General features: G+C 62.1%; 1 protein-coding gene across 7 annotated transcripts in view; it reads right to left on the reverse strand.

Annotated features, from left to right (window-relative positions):
- Positions 1–291: 291 nt before the first annotated feature.
- Positions 292–16194, reverse strand: part of RARA (retinoic acid receptor alpha) — a 44546-nt gene continuing 28643 nt past the window's right edge. For 2 of the 7 annotated variants that reach the window (XM_025995728.2, XM_025995727.2), the window contains exons 3-9: positions 9073–9221; positions 7623–7764; positions 5456–5616; positions 5039–5215; positions 3502–3706; positions 2468–2626; positions 292–1878 (exon numbers count right to left, since the gene is read on the reverse strand). In XM_025995728.2, the coding sequence (XP_025851513.1) occupies positions 1661–1878; positions 2468–2626; positions 3502–3706; positions 5039–5215; positions 5456–5616; positions 7623–7764; positions 9073–9221 (1211 nt within the window). In that variant the 3' untranslated portion in view covers positions 292–1660. Of the gene's footprint in view, positions 1879–2467; positions 2627–3501; positions 3707–5038; positions 5216–5455; positions 5617–7622; positions 7765–7892; positions 9034–9072; positions 9222–9519; positions 9643–14444; positions 15155–16194 lie in introns of those variants that run through there. The other 5 variants (XM_072747297.1, XM_025995730.2, XM_072747298.1 and 2 more) reach the window with 5 other exon arrangements.

Raw genomic sequence — 16194 nt, forward strand, 5'->3', positions numbered from 1 at the left:
CCTGGTTCCCAAGGGCTGGGGACTCTCTGAAGGCAGGGGCTGGCTTCCTCCCTCGGACTGGGGACTCTCTGAAGGTGGGAACAGTTCCTCCTGTCCCCTCCCCACCTCCAGACTGGAATTCCCTGACATGGGCTGTGTAGACCCGTAGACCAGGCCTAGCTTGTTCCACCAGAGACCTCAGCACAGCCAGGCAGGCGACTTGTCCCCCCTGCTCATACCCAACCCCCATCCCCAGCTCCCTGCCCACACCGCGAGAGAAGGCAGCTAGGCAGTGAGGCTCTGAGGCACGTGTAGAATAAATATAACTTTATTCTTTATCCAGTAGATCTCAGTGGAAAGTCCAACAGTAACAGGCGCACCAGCGGGCTCTGAGGGGATGAGACCCCAACCCCGGGGCAAGGAGGGCAGGGCAGAGCCAGCTCCCCCAGCCTGGGGGTGCAGGGGGTGAGGGGAGGGGACCCCCTGGAGGCCCGTCCTGCGGGGCAAGGAGGGGGTACAGGTATGGAGTGAGGGGCGGGGGGCAGGCTAGGGAAATGGGAGGAACTCAGGCCAAGTGTGTCTGTTGGCCCATCTGTCCAGGTGTGTGTGTGTGTGTGTGTGTGTGTGTGTGTGTGTGTGTGTGTGTCTAGGGGCCCTGTGGGCAGTGCTGGTGGCTGTGAGGCTGGGGGGCAGGTGCAGCTTGAACTCCTTGGCCAGCCCCTTCACGGTGGGGGCTGGAGGGCTTGGATGACGTGAGCCCTGCTGGACAGGCAGCTCTGCCGAGGCCACTGGGCTGAGAAACACACGGGTATGTTGAGGCCCCCCCCTCGCTGGGCCCCTGCCCTCTCTCGTGGGAAGCCTCCTCATTCTGGGGGCTGCCTGAAACTGTCCACACCCAGTGGTTAGGCAGAGGGAGTAAGGGAGGGCAGACCTCGGAAAGTTAGTACTTCACAGTTTTAAAGAGAAAACTGAGGAGGAAAAGGCTGGGGAGGAGGGCTAGGGGGTGCGGGGACATGGAGAGAGAGTGGGAGCCCCTTCCGGGCCACTCCCCCCTCCCAGGCCCACCCCCCTCCAGCTCTGGATCCAGCTCCCCCCAATACACAGCACAGATTCCTTCAGTATAAATGTGCTTAAAATGAAAATTCTTATTAAAAAAAAAATCAAAACCAAAAAAAAAAATTAAAATAAAAACAAAAACCAGCGAGAATTAATACCTGGGGGTTGGTATGGCAGGGTATGTACAGGGGGAACCCCCCACCCCTCTGGCCCACCCCCTCTGTCACCAACCAAGGCAGGGGGGGGTTCCCGACCGGGGGGCAATGGCTTGCGGGTTCTGAGTATGGGGGAGCCAGGTCCTGGCATTTGCTGGTGATGAAGATGTGGCGAGGGGGGCAGAGGGCTGTCTTGATGAACACAAGGCCCCCAGGCTCCATCCTGAGGCCCAGGACCAGCGGTCCGCACGCAGTTCACGACCTTGCCCATGATGTCAGCCCAGGCTGCAGGAGCAGGCAGTCCTTCCTGCCCAGGCCTCCATCTGAAGAGTCACCGCCTCCTCCCTCCTGTCCCCGAGGAAAGGGAGGACAGGTTGGGGGGGCAGGGCCGGCAGGGGTCTCATGGTTGGTAGAAAGGCAGAGAAAAGCCAGGGCGTGGGGTGAGGGCTGTGTCCACCGGGCACGGGCAGTCAAGGGGAGTGGGTGGCCGGGCTGCTTCTGTTTGAGCTGGGGCTGAGGCTAGGGCTACAGCTGCCGGGTGGGGGGGCCAGGCCGCCCCCATCCCGCCCCCCACCCCCCGGCTGTCCGCTCAGAGTGTCCAGGCCCTCGGAGTTCTCCAGCATTTCCTGGATGAGAGGTGGCATGGAGCCCGGGATCTCCATCTTCAGCGTGATCACCCGCTCAGCCCCTGCAGGAGAGGAGGAGCTGAGGTCAGCACACCGGCCGGCTTCACAAAGCTCCAGGAGGGAGGGGGCACGGGTGGGAGGGCCGGTTCTACCAACATGGACATCCACTATGGACCGAACTCGGGCCTCAGTTCTTCGACGGAAGCCAACTCTCTTGAGCCGCCAAGTCTAGGGGCAGCAGCTGTTTCAAGCTCAGGCCCTGACATCAGACTGCCTAGGGCTCCTGTGTGCTGTGTGTTATGGATTCTCCCACAGACCCCTCAAGAACAGCTGTGAACACCACCATCATCCCCATTCCTCAGATGGGAAGATGAGGCTCAGAGCTGCTGGGTGACCTGCTCAGTGCACACCCATACGCTCTGGTGGCAAAGCCATGCCCTCAACTACCGTGCAAAGGTGACAATGCCAGCTTCGAGCTCACAAACAGGTCATGTGGACCCGGTGAAGTCCAGATGAGTAGGGCATCGTTGTGGGCACAAAAGCATAGGGCATCAGCTCACATGTAGGGGGCCTAACTCTGGGCATGGGCAGGGGGTCCCGGGCAGGGTGTTGGAGTCCAGCTCTCGCGGACACACAGGGCATGAGCCTCACCCTTTGCACTGATGCTTCGCAGGTCTGTGATCTTCATCAGCATCTTGGGGAACATGTGGGGGCGGCTGGGCCTCCGTTTCCGCACATAGACCTTCAGTGCCTCCAGCAGCGGCTCCTGAAGCATGTCCACCCTGTCTGGCTGCTCCAGGTCCTGCCGGTCTGAGGAAGCAGACGCCCCCTGAGCAGCGGCCGGGGCAAGCAAGGCACACAGCCGCACTCCCAGCCTCGGCCACTGGGGGGCACGCTGGCCCAGGCCACAGGCTGAGGATCTCTGCTCCCGGGACCTCCCCACACAGAGCAGTGGACAGGTCTGTGTGCTGTGAGAAATGCCCTGAGAGGCTCTTAAGTGTGAGCAGAGGGCATCTGGGGTTGGTGTTGCCCACGCTGTCCTTTCGGACAGCTCAATTCATAGGGATGGGAGCCCTGAACACAGGCTGTGCCTTTCTCAGGCAAAGGGAGGATGCCCAGGTAGGTCTCCCACCCACCCATTACCATGGACACCAGCACAATGTCATTAACATTGAGACATTGAGACATGAGAGTTGTCATTAACAACTCTCATTAACAATCAAATAGTAACAGCAGCCAACATTTACTGAGCCTTACTGGAGACAAACTGTGTCTTATTTATTACGCTCTTAATCGCCCCCCATCAACCTTATGAGGCGGAGACCATTATTGCCCCATTTTAAAGGAACGGGGGCTCAGTGAAGTTCAGCAACCTGCTGAAGGTCATAAGCTGGCCAGGATTTGAACCTGGGTGGTCTGACCCTCAAGCCCTCACTCTTAAGCCCCCTAGAAAGGGCACGGCCTGCAAATGGCAAAAGAGATGTCAAGTCTCCAGCTCCACTCCTTTGCTGTGTGGCCACAGACCCGCCCCAGCCCCTCTGGGTTCTTGGTTCAGCCCTCAGAGAAGGGCCTGACAAAGGCCAAGGTCCCCTGCTGATCTGAGCCTGGGCTGCTGCCTGGAAGGGACTCTGGGGGCTGCCCCACCACCCTGAACTTGGCTCCCCAGCCCCAGGCTCCCTGCCCACCTCCACAGATGAGACAAATGGCACTGAGAAGACCAGTCTCAGCATCATCCATCTCCAGGGGCAGCAGCTGGTTGGCGAAGGCGAAGACCAGGTCTGTGAGGGGGCCGAAGCCGGCATTGTGCATCTGGGTCCGGTTCAAGGTCAGCCCATCTGAGAAGGTCATGGTGTCCTGCTCGGGCGTGTACCGCGTGCAGATCCGCAGGATCTGGGTGCAGAGGATGCACGAGCTCAGGGACTTGACCCATCTCCCCAGCACTTCCAGTACCAGCATCCCCACACAACCACCTGGCGGGCAGCCAAACCAGTGCCGTCCGATAAAACTTTCCGCAATGATGTGAAATGTTCTATGTCTGCACCACGCAAATAGTAGCCACTGGGCACTTGAAATGTGGTTAGTGTAACTGAGGAACTGAATGGAATCTAATCTTAATTTAAAGAGCTACACACAGCAAGCGGCTACTGCACAATGCAGATCTAGATCATCTGGTCTCCATGAAGAGAATCTAGACAGCAACTAGAATTTTTAGGAGGCAAGGACCTAGCAGGTTTAGGTCTACAGTTCCCAGGATTGGGTTCACAGCAGAATTCCATGAATGTGTATCAGCTTCAACCATTTCAAACCCTGATCCGGGTTTGAAACTCTTGCATCTGGGGCAAGGGAACAGTTGACTACCCAGAAATGCCACACTCTGCTCCTCCCACCCCATCCCTACCAGGAAGCTTCAGCCTTGTCACCTCCCAGGTTCCCCACCCTGGAAGTAGCCAAGAGGGGACAGGTGGGCCAAGCCCATTAGGGAAGTCAAGGAGGAGAGTCCTCCAGCCTTGACTTTGAAATTCCCTACCATGCACATCCTGCTTCTAGCCTGGCCACCCTCTGCCCCGCCAAATGCCCTGCAGTCCCCTGAATCCAGCTGGTATCACCCCGTTGGTCCTCTCACACCCTGCTTTTAAATTAGGGCCCTCCCATGTGCCCCTTCTGTACAACCCGAGATGCCCCCTCCTCTGTTGACACCTTCCCTGTCGCCCCCCCCCCCCCCCCCCCCCCCCGCAGCTAGCTCTCTCTCCCTCAGGGAAGGAACAGCCCTCCCCCATCTCCAGCCAGTGCTCAGCACAGTTTGATAACCTCTGTTTACGTATCTGCTGCCTCTACCCACAGAAGGTTTTCAAGAGAGGGGCCAATGTTGTGTCCACTTCGATTGCTAACACCCAGCTCAAGGCCTGGCCACACAGGGTCCTAGGTGAATCTTTATTAGACTGAAGATGGGCAGATGTGCAGTGGGGTGAAAGGTTCAGCGGAAAGATGGGGTGAACATGGATGGGTGCGTGTATGGGTACATGGGTGAAGCAGTGTACATCCAGATGCAAGGGGCTAAGTGAACAGGTGGACACATTGGGGAAAGGAAGGGTAGACATTTGGGTGGGAGGCGCTTGGATAGATCGATTCCAGATGTGTTTGGGGAAGGTGGTTATCTGAATGGCAGGACCTCCTCCAAGGACTCAGGGGCAGTACCCGGGTGGGCAGGGTGCAGACCCTCACCAGGATGTCCAGGCAGGCAGCCTTGAGGAGGGTGATCTGGTCAGCAATGGTGAGGGTGGTGAAGCCGGGCAGTTGCTTGGCGAACTCCACAGTCTTAATGATGCACTTGGTTGAGAGTTCACTGAACTTGTCCCAGAGGTCAATGTCCAGAGAGACACGTTGCTCTGAGCTGTTGTTCTGAGAGGACGGGGGAGAGTGAGGGCCTTCTCCTCATGTACCCCTTCTCGGCCTGACTCTGCCGCCCCCACAGGCCTGCCCTCCACCCACTTCACTTCCTGAGATCTCCTTGATCAGGAAGCAGTAGGAGGAAGAAGAGGGGAAGGGACAACACGGAAGCCCGGGCAGGGGTGAGGAGGGGCAAGATGGGCCCTGCGGCACCGGGCACACCCCACCCTGCCAGGATGGGGAAAACCATACCGTAGTGTATTTGCCCAGCTGGCAGAGTGCAGGGAAGGTTTCCTGGTGTGCTTTGCGCACCTTCTCGATGAGCTCCCCCACCTCGGGCGTCAGCGTGTAGCTCTCAGAGCACTCGGGCTTGGGCGCCTCCTTCTTCTTCTTGTTTCTGTCGTTCCTCACAGCTGTGGAGGGCAGAGGCCAGGGTTACAGCAGGTGTAGGCAGGGGCCCATCCCCGCCCGAGCTCCTCCCACCACACAGAGCCATGGCTGCCAAGGAAGTCACCCGGCCAGGCCTGGCGCACGCGCACAGAAGTGCACACGCAGGAGTGCACGTGTGAATGCGCATATACAGGTGCACAGGCCGGTAAGGTGTCAACACACGGCCCGCCCCTCCATGCCCACCTGACCCACAGGCCAAGGCCTGTCCTGGCACGTGACCGCAGCACACACACTCCTTGGCCAGCCCATGGCCCCTGTGCTCCCACCTCCCACACACCTACGCCAGCCCACACGCCAGGTGTGCAGGTGTCCGGGGCTGAGGGCAAGTGTGCAGAGGGTCCCATCTTCGTGCTCTGCCCTCCCCACTCCCTCTGCTGGCTCCTGCCTCCACTGGTCCCCAGCCCTCCTGGGCAGCAGTCTCCCTGGGGGTCCCTAGAATGGGCTCTGAACAGCCCCCCAGCCTGAAAGTGGGGGCCTGGGCGGGAGAATCTCTCGGCCCATTAGCCGGGGGAGCTGACAAATCACCAGGGGCGCTGAGCCGCACACACCACTCGGCTTTAAAGAAGCGATGGGGTCGTTACCAGCCGATTATCCCAGACACACAATCACTCACAGGGCCAGTGGTGGCGGCTGCTGACGCTGGAGGAAGAGAGGGTGGGGGTGGGGGGCCCGGGGAGGGGACCAGCGGGTGGGGGTGGGGGGAGCTGGCATAATTTGGAGATCACTCATGTCGATTCTGCAAATTCAATAAAGTGCAAGGGAGAGGAGGGAGAGGGAGAGGGAGAGTGGGGGGGATAATTTGGGAAGAGAAAATTGCAGCTGTGACAAGACGTTTATCATTCGGAAGCTTTAATTCTATTGAAATGGCAGCTGCTCAGCTCCGGGGCATGGAGCAGGCGGGAAGGGGGGGAAAGGGGGAGCTTGAGGTGGGAGGGAGGGGGGTCCCCACCCTGGTCCTTCTGTGCTGAAAAGCTCTGGGAGTGGAAGGCGGCAGAAGCAACGGGAGGCGGCGGTGATGGGCCCTGAAGGGAAGGGTCCCAAGTTGTCACCCACTCTGCAGCGCAGAGCTGCCACTTCCCAGGCACCAGACCACACGTCCTCTGCCTCCGGTGGTGGGAGGTGGCAGGCCCCGCTGCAGGGCCCCTGGGCTCCCACCTGGGGCTCCTCGGGTCCCCCCTACATCCCCTCCCCACTTCCCTCTTCTGCTGCCCTCCCCACAGAGGGCTGGGGGGGTCCTGTGGTCCCCTCCCCCACCCCCTCCCCCAAGGCTCAGACTCCATGGCAACGGCCACGCAGACAAGGAGGCGTCTGTCAGCGTCATTTATCTCTGACATCATCAATCACCGGTCACCACGGCAACACCCATGATTCAACACAAGAGGGTCTCCCTGTCCAGCCCTCCCCTCCCTCCGTACTTCCCTCCCTCCCTCCGGCCTCAGCTGAGCCCAGACTGGAAACCCCCAGCTCCTCTGGGATCTGAGAAGTCCCAATTCTCTCTTCCAACTAGAAGCCCCTGGCTCCACCAGACAATGGCCTGTAGATCCCCGTGCCAGCCCTACACCTCTACCAACACACACAAATACCAACCAGCACCCCCGCTACAAGCCCTCCCCTATGATGCATAATCCGGAGGGCCTCAGGTAGGCCCTGAGCCTGCCCCAGAGCCAGCAGGGCCTGGAAGCGGACGCACATGCACACGTTGTGTGAGCACAGCCAGCCACGTGCAAACAGGGATGGCTGCCCACACACGGGCACACAGCTGGCGGGACTCACGGACAGACAGGTCCTCGGAGTTATATACAAACCATCCTTAACCGCAAGCCCACACACCACGCAACAGGCACGCACATTCATTCACACACACACACACACATACACACACACACACACATACACATGTTCCTACTCCCATGGTCATTAGGAGGCCCTGCCTTAATGCACAGCCGGCCCCTGGCACCGTGGCACTCACACTCCTTGGACATGCCCACTTCAAAGCACTTCTGCAGCCGGCAGTACTGGCAGCGGTTCCGGGTCACCTTATTGATGATACAGTTCTTGTCCCGGTGACACGTGTACACCATGTTCTTCTGGATGCTGCGGCGGAAGAAGCCCTGGGTATGGATGAAAAGGAGTCAGGTCAGCCACACCCATGGTGGGAGCAGTGCCAGCCTGCGGCCTCTAGCCTCAGGGACAGAGGGGCCAGTCCAAGGGCTGCCCCAGGTCACTGGCCATCACCTACCTGGGCAGGAGAAGGTGATGAAAAGGTGAAGAAAACAGTCCACCTCCAAGGACACCCCCCAGAAGGATCCCAGTACCTGCCTCAACATTGCAGGTGGGCAGCGGTCTTCCCACAACCTAGACCCACAGTTCTGGCTTCCTCCCTCCTGGGGAAAAGGACCTCAGGGCCACTAGTAAGTCAGGAAAGGGGGCAGATGGGACCAGATGGGAGAGAGGCAGAGCTCTGGAACCCACAGCCCTTGGCTCAGAGCACAGGAAGAGGAGGCCATAGAGGGACACACACAGGCTGGCCGGAGAGATGAAGATGCACGCACGATCAGGAGTATGGCAGCATGACACGTGTTCACCGGCCAGGCAGATGTGCATGATCCTATCTGCGTACATGACCCGGCTGGCCAGGGGCTGCACAAAGGCTGACCAGACAAGCAGATCAGAGGCAAACTGGGAACAACCGGACAGGACAGGCAGACACAGAGTGTCCAAAGCCCTGTGCTTTGCCTTGCTCTTTGCCCCACACCTGGGGATAGCCACTCTGTGCTGAGGGGCAGCCCAGTGCCTCAAGCCTTAAAGCTGAGCAGCTTCTGCACCCCAATCCCAATACACAGGTTCGGGCACTGGGGAGACTGGGGGAAGAAGCCAGGCCGACAGCTGCTGGGACGGTGGCAGCCATGTCTGTGCTCTAGATCCTAATGTGGGCACGGGGAAATCCGGTCAGACACCAGGGATGCCACAGCCTGGACACCTAAAGGAGAGGCCAAGGCAGGGCGCCCGCTCCTAACTGCCTCCTGCCAGGCTGCCATGGTGAGGTTCGGGCAGGGCCATTGGGGGCAGGCCTCCTGGGTCCCCAGCCAAGAGCCAGTTGGCAGCCAGCTCGCTATGACAACCTGGGCAGCAAGCAGTAGCAGGGCGGGTGTATGCCCTGCAGGCTGGAGGATGGAGATGGAGAAAGGGGTTCAGGCAGGAGGGGGAACCTCTGGTTTGGGAGTTCCTGATCATTTACGGGAGGGCTTGAATGCAGCTTTCTCTCCAAAGTTCTGTCACCTTTGGCATGGAAGCAAGAGCAGCAGTTTCAGAGACAGCCCCCCCCCACCCTGCAACAACAGCATGCTCCAGGACTAGGCAGTGGGGACACCCCATTTATCTAATCAGAACTGTCCTTCCCAGTGACCCCCTCAACTCACCTTGCAGCCCTCACAGGCGCTGACCCCATAGTGGTAGCCTGAAGATTTGTCTTGACAGACAAAGCAAGGCTTGTAGATGCGGGGGAGGGGGGGTGGCGAGGGAGGACTGGGCACTATCTCTTCGGAACTGCTGCTCTGGGTCTCAATGGCTAGAAAAGAGGGGAGAGGCGGTTAGAGACACATGTCACCATCTCTAATACCATGCTCACTCTGCCTCAGTATCTCCCCCAGGAGCCTCTCCTAGCCTCCCCACTGCCACCAGGACTCTCACTCTGGGGCAGGGACAGTCTCAGGAAAGCTGGGACTTCTCAGCCAGGCTTGGACAATGAGCCTGCCAGTGAAGCTTCTAGCGCCCCATCACTCCTGCCTACTCTCCCAGGACCCTACCCTCAAAATCAGAAATATCAGAGGATAAACTATCAGATTTGTATGTAGACAGAGCTATACCTGGGGGGTGGGGGCAGGAGTCAGCCTGGCTCTCAAGCCCTGGTCCCAGGGCAGCCTGGCCCCATCTCCCCCAAGTTAGGAAGGAGTTAAGGCCTGATGAGGAGGGAGGGAAGAGGACACAAGCTGGGGGCAGAGGAAACTGGGGTCAACAGGATATTCAAAGCGGCCACTCCCCCACCCCCCTCTGCTTCCGCTCCCTCCCCGCCCCCCCCACTGCCAGTAGCCACAACCCCTCCCCCACTTAAACAATCCCCTGGCCAGGGACCCAAGGCAGGGTGTGCAAAGAAGAGTCACTAATGTTGGAGCAGAGCAGGTAGGGATTCCCTGAGATAAGCAGAGGGACCCCTGGAGACAAGAAGGAGAGTCCCTCTGGGCCCCGGAAGCCCACTGCTCTGGGTGCCCTGTCTGGGGGAAGCAGCATGACAAAGGGGGGTCTGTTCCCATCAATGCTCTGTCTGTCTGCCCTCAATACTATGTCCGGGTTACTACCCTCCTCCCCTCCAGTTATTCAGCTCCAAGAGAGCGGGGCGGGTGGGGGTGTGTGTGTGTGACCCAGCCAACAGGGGCAGCCCCCACTAGCCAAATCCTCCCCAGTGCCTGGCCCCCTGCCCATCACCCCAGGCAGAACAGGGCTGGGCTGGGTGGGAGCTGTCTGTGCTGGGCTGGGTGGGAGCTGTCTGGTTGGGCAGCTGGAGATGTATCGAGGCAATCCCAGATTCCCAAGGTACCACTGGGCATCCGCCAGAGCCTTTGCCAAGTCTACTTGTCCAGGGCCAAGATGTCTCTCTGAGGAGGTAGATCCGGACCCCCTCCCACACCCCAGAATCCTACCTAGTCTCACCCCAAACCCCAGCACACAAGGTTATGGAAGTCAGAGAGTCCCAGAGCTCTTGGTCCAAGCACCTTACAAGCCATGAATCACATGGCCCCAAAGTCCAGGCACAGAGAAAAGCAGCAGCCGGACACTGGGGGCTGGCTGCACATGACCACCCTCCCCCTTACCTGCAGACACCCCAGGGACTGCCAGGCGCTGATGACAGGGAACCAGGCCAATGGCCTTGGCAGGGCTTTCCTGGCTCTTAGTAGGGCCTGGGCACCACTTCCCCGGTCAGCCTGGCTGACCAGCACCGCTGTGGCCCTGGGCCCCTGTCCCTGCCCAGAAGACCAGCCTACAGCAGAGGAACAGTGGATGCCCATACCCCAACCAGTCCACAGCCTCTTCAATGACCTTCCCTGGTCCTCTGCTTCTTACCCCAACACTAAATTTGCCCTGGCCTGGTTTTCCCCCCACCTCCCCCTCCCTGAGGCCAGACAAGCAAATCAGACAGGCGAGAGGCCTGAGAACAGCTGCTGGGGGCGGGGGGGTGGGGGTGGGGGGGTGGGTTGGGGGGCCTGGGTGAGGCCAGGAGGCAGAGGGGTGAGCGACAAAGGAGCCCTTTGTTGTGCTAACTTTTTCCAAGACGTAAAAGGAGTAACAATAGACAATCCAGACTGGTGGTGGTGAGGGGGTGTCAAGGACAAGGGGGTGTGGGGGGACCATGGCCTAGAATCCCAGCCAGCGTTCCAATAAGCAGAGGATGGAGGCACTGACCTCCCCTCCCCTGCCCTCCCCAACCACCCTTTGCCCCAGGCCTACCCACCCAAGGCCCCAATAGACCAGGCAGGAGGGGGAGAATGGACAGACGGAGCTTTGAGGTACGCTGAGAGAGGGGAGGGGATAGGGAGACACACAGGATACTGGGAGGAGGGATAGACAGCTCTAGGGCCAGAGACTGACGAAAGGGGCAAAGACCCAGAGACATTTGGAGCTAAGGCAAAGTCCAGGGGGTGTTTATAGAACTTAGAACGTGCTTTCGAAAATTGTTTTTTGGCAGGATTGAGGGAGATGAGCTGAGGTGGGAGCTAGTTTGGGCTGATGAGGCCTCCTTTTGGCCCACCCCGCTGAAGCTAGCTGCTTCTGAAGCTCTGGCATGCCCTGCACCCCCACCCCTGCACATCCCCACCTGTCACCCAGGTAACTGCTCCGAGGTGTCTCACTGTGCCCTTTGAACCCAGAGCCCTGGCCCAGTCCCCACCTCCCCAGGCCTCCAGCCAGCAGCCTAGGGCACTCAGCCACCCGCCCCCCAGCCTCCACAGTAGTTAGGACAGCCTTAACTCTGCACACCCAACCTCTGGGGGAAGGACTACCAGCCCCTCCCTGCTCACCTCCCTCCCAGAGAGGCCCCAGCCCACAAAGCTCTCGCTTCCTGCAGAAGGAGGAGGCTGCAGGAGCACCACACCTTCCCGGCTCCAAGTCCCAGCGCCCCACGGAGAGCTGGAGCCCAGGAAGCCAGGTGTTCCCTCCCACCGGCGCTGCCAGGTTCCCCCTCCCCCGGCCCTCTAGCGGGCAGGACGGGGACAGGGGACAGGGGGCAGGAGGCACATCACTCTGGATTCCCCACGCCCCAGAGCCGTTCGCAGGCTCGCACAAGGGGCCGGTTTCCTGGAGGAGATCAGCAGGAAATAAGCCGGGCCCCTGGCCAGCGGCTCCCCTCCCAATCCAGCTGGCGCCCGCTCCTCCACAGCTCCCCCAGGGGGGAGGCGGCGGAGGGGGTGCAGGACCCCCCCTCTGTACCGCCCTTCCTCCCCTCCAGGGGGGTGGGTGGGATAGCTCTGGGTGTAGCTGGCGGAAGCAGGCCCCTAGCCCAGCGCCCCCGATAAGCATCTCTCCCCCTCCCCCCAGCATGGGCATCCACGTGCTTCACATTCTTGGACGTCTGGGAGCGGGTGGAGGCGAGAGCGGTGAGACTGGTGGGGGACAGACGGGGAGCCACATCCTGTGGACCCCTGGTCCTCCAGTGCCCCCAAATGGGGGCCATGAGGAGGGAGGCAAGGTCCCTGAGGCCCTGCAGGATTGAAAGGGTCTCTTCCCACCTTTGGTGCAGGTGGCAGGAGGCAGTGGAGGAGGAATGTCACCATAGGACCTCTACACACACCGTGGGGTTCCTCACAAGGCAGTGGTACACCAGACAGGGTCAAGTCACCGCCCCTCCCCCCCAGCAGGCTCTGGGTCTTTCTTGTGTCTCAAAACAACTCCCACACCCACCACTCCCAAGCCCACAGCTTGGGGTTGAGCCCACTGGCACCCCAGCTGACATGTCCACACACTTATACAGGGACTGTGGGAACAGGGGAGCAAAGGCCTCTAGCTCTACCCAATCCCAGAGTATGTGGGAAACAGGCCTCCACTTCCCCTTCACCAGCTTCACCAAACCCAAGACTTGGACTCCATGCTCTGCCTCCCCCACCAGCGTGAGTCCAGGGAACCAGGAGGTGCCCCCTAGTAATAAATAAAGAGATGGGGTTGGAGCTCAAGGTCTGATCCCAGCTTCCCCAGCCCTCTGGCAAAGCGGCCAACGTGGTGGAGTGACCAGGGCAGCTCTGCCCCAATTATCCCCCTGGGAAGAAACACCTTCCTCCACCTCTGGAGGGTGGGAAGAACGGTCCTGGTGTCACACCTCTTACTTCTCCCCTTTGACCAAAGTCAGCACCCTCCCCGCCCTCCCACAGTTGGAAGCCTGCAGCCTGCAGCCTGCAGCCACCCAGCCACTTGTCCCCAGAGGCAAAGGTCAGGGGGCTGGACAATAGGAAAGGCTAGGGGTGAGGTGGTTCTGGGAAGAGCAGAGGTGGGGTGTCTCTCCACTTCAGGTCTCTCTCTTCCTAGAGCCAAGGAGCTGGGGGCTACCCTTCAACCTTCTCCAATCTGCCAGGCCTCCAGGGACCCATTCCACCCCTCCTCCCCGGCAGCCAGTCGGGAGGGTGAGAGAAGCTCCAGGGAAGAGTGGAGCCCAGAGCAGGGAAAGGGAAGAAACCCGACCCAGGTAACAATAGCCCCCAGGCGCCGGCTCGCTCCCACCCAGGTACACTACCTCACCGCTGGGTACAAACACGCCCAGGTGTGCACCCCAGGCACTCACAGCTCCCAGGGGTGCACCGAGCCCCTCCCTTCCAGAGGAGCCCCAACCCAGATGGAGGACAGTGGGAAGGTGAGCAGGCCACCAGAACTCTAGGGTTCTCATCGGCACCCCTCTTAGGGACAAGCCTAGCCTAGTGCAAGCCCCAACCCTAAATGTAAACAAGGTAACAAAAGGACACAGCTGGATTGGCAGGGGATGCATCCCTCATTTCCAGGGCAGCCCCAGACCCACAAAAACCAAACTCATCTCCCAGAGAACAAGCCAGATTCAGATTAGGAGGGAAGATTCTTCCTACCAGAGCCGCCTCTCCCCCACCCCCCACCCCCATTCCTGGGACAGAAACCTCAAAGATGCCAGCCAAGTGTCCAGGGCCAGAACGACCATCATATGGACAGGTGCCCCTCCCCGTTAGGATGGCAGACGGTGTCAGATGAAGTTGCCCCTTCCTGCCACACCCCACTGCCAACACCAAAGACATGGAGCGGTCCCCTGACACCAACTCTAATGACACAAGGGCAAGGGCTGGGGGCAGCAGCTGTTGCACAAGAGGGGGGCTCTCCCCTAGGCTTTGACGGGTGGGATCTGGGAAAGAGGCCCCTCCTCCTCAGCAGATTAGACAGGACCTGCACCCCACCCTCCCGGGTGGGAGAAAGCACCACTCTGCAGAGAAGCTACCATATTCCAAGCAGGAAGATATAAACTGGGGGCCAAAGGGCTTCGCTTCCCCTGCCACAACTGGCAGGACAGATGGGAGAAAGCCCCAAAGTTCCTCAGCCCTGATGTAACAGAAATAGCTCCCCGGGCTTCTCGGAGAGTCCAATCGTCCAGCAAGGGCACCCCAGTGTCGAGTCTCGGCGAGTGAAGAGTAGAGACCCGACCCCACGACGCGCCAGGCCCGCACCCCCGGGGGCCGGGAGCGCCGCCGCCCCCCCTGGCCCAGCTCCTACAGCAGGAGGGGGAGGCCGGTACCTACAGTGGTTTGAGCCATTCCAAAGCGGAGTCCGGAGCGGGGTGGAGTAGGGGCCAGGGGCGGGGAGCCCCTTCTCCGGGAGCAAACAGGCCCGGTTCTGGTTATAAAAATCCACCACAAGGAAGGGACTGGGGGTGGGGGTGAGCCCCCCCACTTCCACACTCTCGTACATCCTCCCCGCGAAGACAAGAGGTCGGGGCGGGGACGTCCTGCGCGCGGCCTCCCTCACTCCGCCGGCGGCGCCATCCGCGGAGAGCAGCTGGGGGGGCCGCGTACCCGCCCCCAGCCCCGGCCGCCACCGGAGCCGCGGCCGCCCGTCGCTCGAAGTCCCGCGTCTACGCGGCCGGCCGCTCCGCCGGTCCCAGGCGGAGAGCGGGGAAGTTGTGCGTGGGGGGAGGGGTCCCTCGGCTCCCCCCGCCGGGAACGCCCGGCCGCGGCCCGGGAACTCAGCGGCCCCACCTCGAGGGGGGCCCCGTCGCGAGTCGCATGCCGTCCGAGGCCGAGTCCCGCGGCGCCCCAAGCGCGCCGGCCGGGGGCGGGATCGGCGCGGGCCGCGGCGGGCAGGGGCGTGGGGGGGCGCCGGGCGCTTCCTCCTCCCCGCCGGGGCTCCCGGGCTTCTCCGCGGCGAGGATTCCGGGTGGAGGTGGGGCCCCGCGGGCTCCGCCCCGCCTCCGCCAGCCCGGGGCGGCCCGCCGACGCAGGAGCTCCGAGGTGCGGGCCGCGGCCCCGGCCCCCGCCCCCGCCCCCGCCCCCGCCCCGAGCCCGCGCGCCCCGCCCGGCGGCCCCGCCCCGTCCCTCCGCCCGTCCCGTCCAGGCGCCGCCCCTGGCTTAACCCTTGCCCGGCGGGTCCGGCTGCCGCGGGCCAAGCGCAGGGAGCCGACAGGGAGAGGAGGGCTGCGGCGGGCGAGCGGGGAGCCCGGGAAGGGGGAGGAGTCCAGGGGGGACGCACGGTGGGAAGGCCCCGGAGGGGGCGGCGGAGGACGGGCGGACGCCGGGGGCGCGCAGCGGCGGGGGCTGCTCGCGGAGGCGGCTGCTCGCGGAGGCGGGGGCGGGAGGGGGCGGGAGGGGGGCGGGCGTCTCCCCGCCCCGTGCCGGCTCCCAGCGTCCCCCGTGGTTTGGTCAGTCCCCGGCCCGGCGCCGGTGGAGGCGAGGGGCCGGGGCGGGGAGCAGGGGGTGGTCCCGGTGTCCTCCCCCAGCACACCCCCCACCCGGCCCGGGCCTCATTTGCCTAATGCCATGCGGCTGAACTCTCGCTGAACTCGCCCGGCGGCGCCTCACCTCCGGGTGACCCACCCACCGCTGCCGTGACATCACCCGCTCGCCAGCCCGCCCGCGGGGCTCGCCCTCCGGCCCCCGGCCCGCCCGCGCCGGGCGACAGCCCCGGGAGACGCGGAGGGCGGCGGCGGGGGGCGGGGGGCGGGGGGCGGCCGCGCGCCCGGCCGGGCGTTCGCGCCACGAACGCGGCGCGCCAGGTGTCCCGGGTGTGACATTGTGCGGCTCGGGCGCCGAGTCGGGTGAGACACCGGCTTGTGTCATTGTCTGTGACATCATGTGTGACTCCGGCGCCCGCCCGCCGGAACCCGACGCGCAGCGCGGAGCGCGGGCACCAGCGCGTGCCGAGGGGGTTCTCCTCCCCAGCTCCGCGCGCTTCCGGCGAGCAGAGCCCCGCCCAGGTGTCTCCCGGCGGCTGAACCGGGCCCGGGCCCCCAGCGCGCGGTCCAGCCACGAAGGGCTGAGAGGAGGGGCTGG

The sequence above is a fragment of the Vulpes vulpes genome, chromosome 2, assembly GCF_048418805.1.
Source record: "Vulpes vulpes isolate BD-2025 chromosome 2, VulVul3, whole genome shotgun sequence".
In the NCBI taxonomy this organism is placed as follows: domain Eukaryota; kingdom Metazoa; phylum Chordata; class Mammalia; order Carnivora; family Canidae; genus Vulpes; species Vulpes vulpes.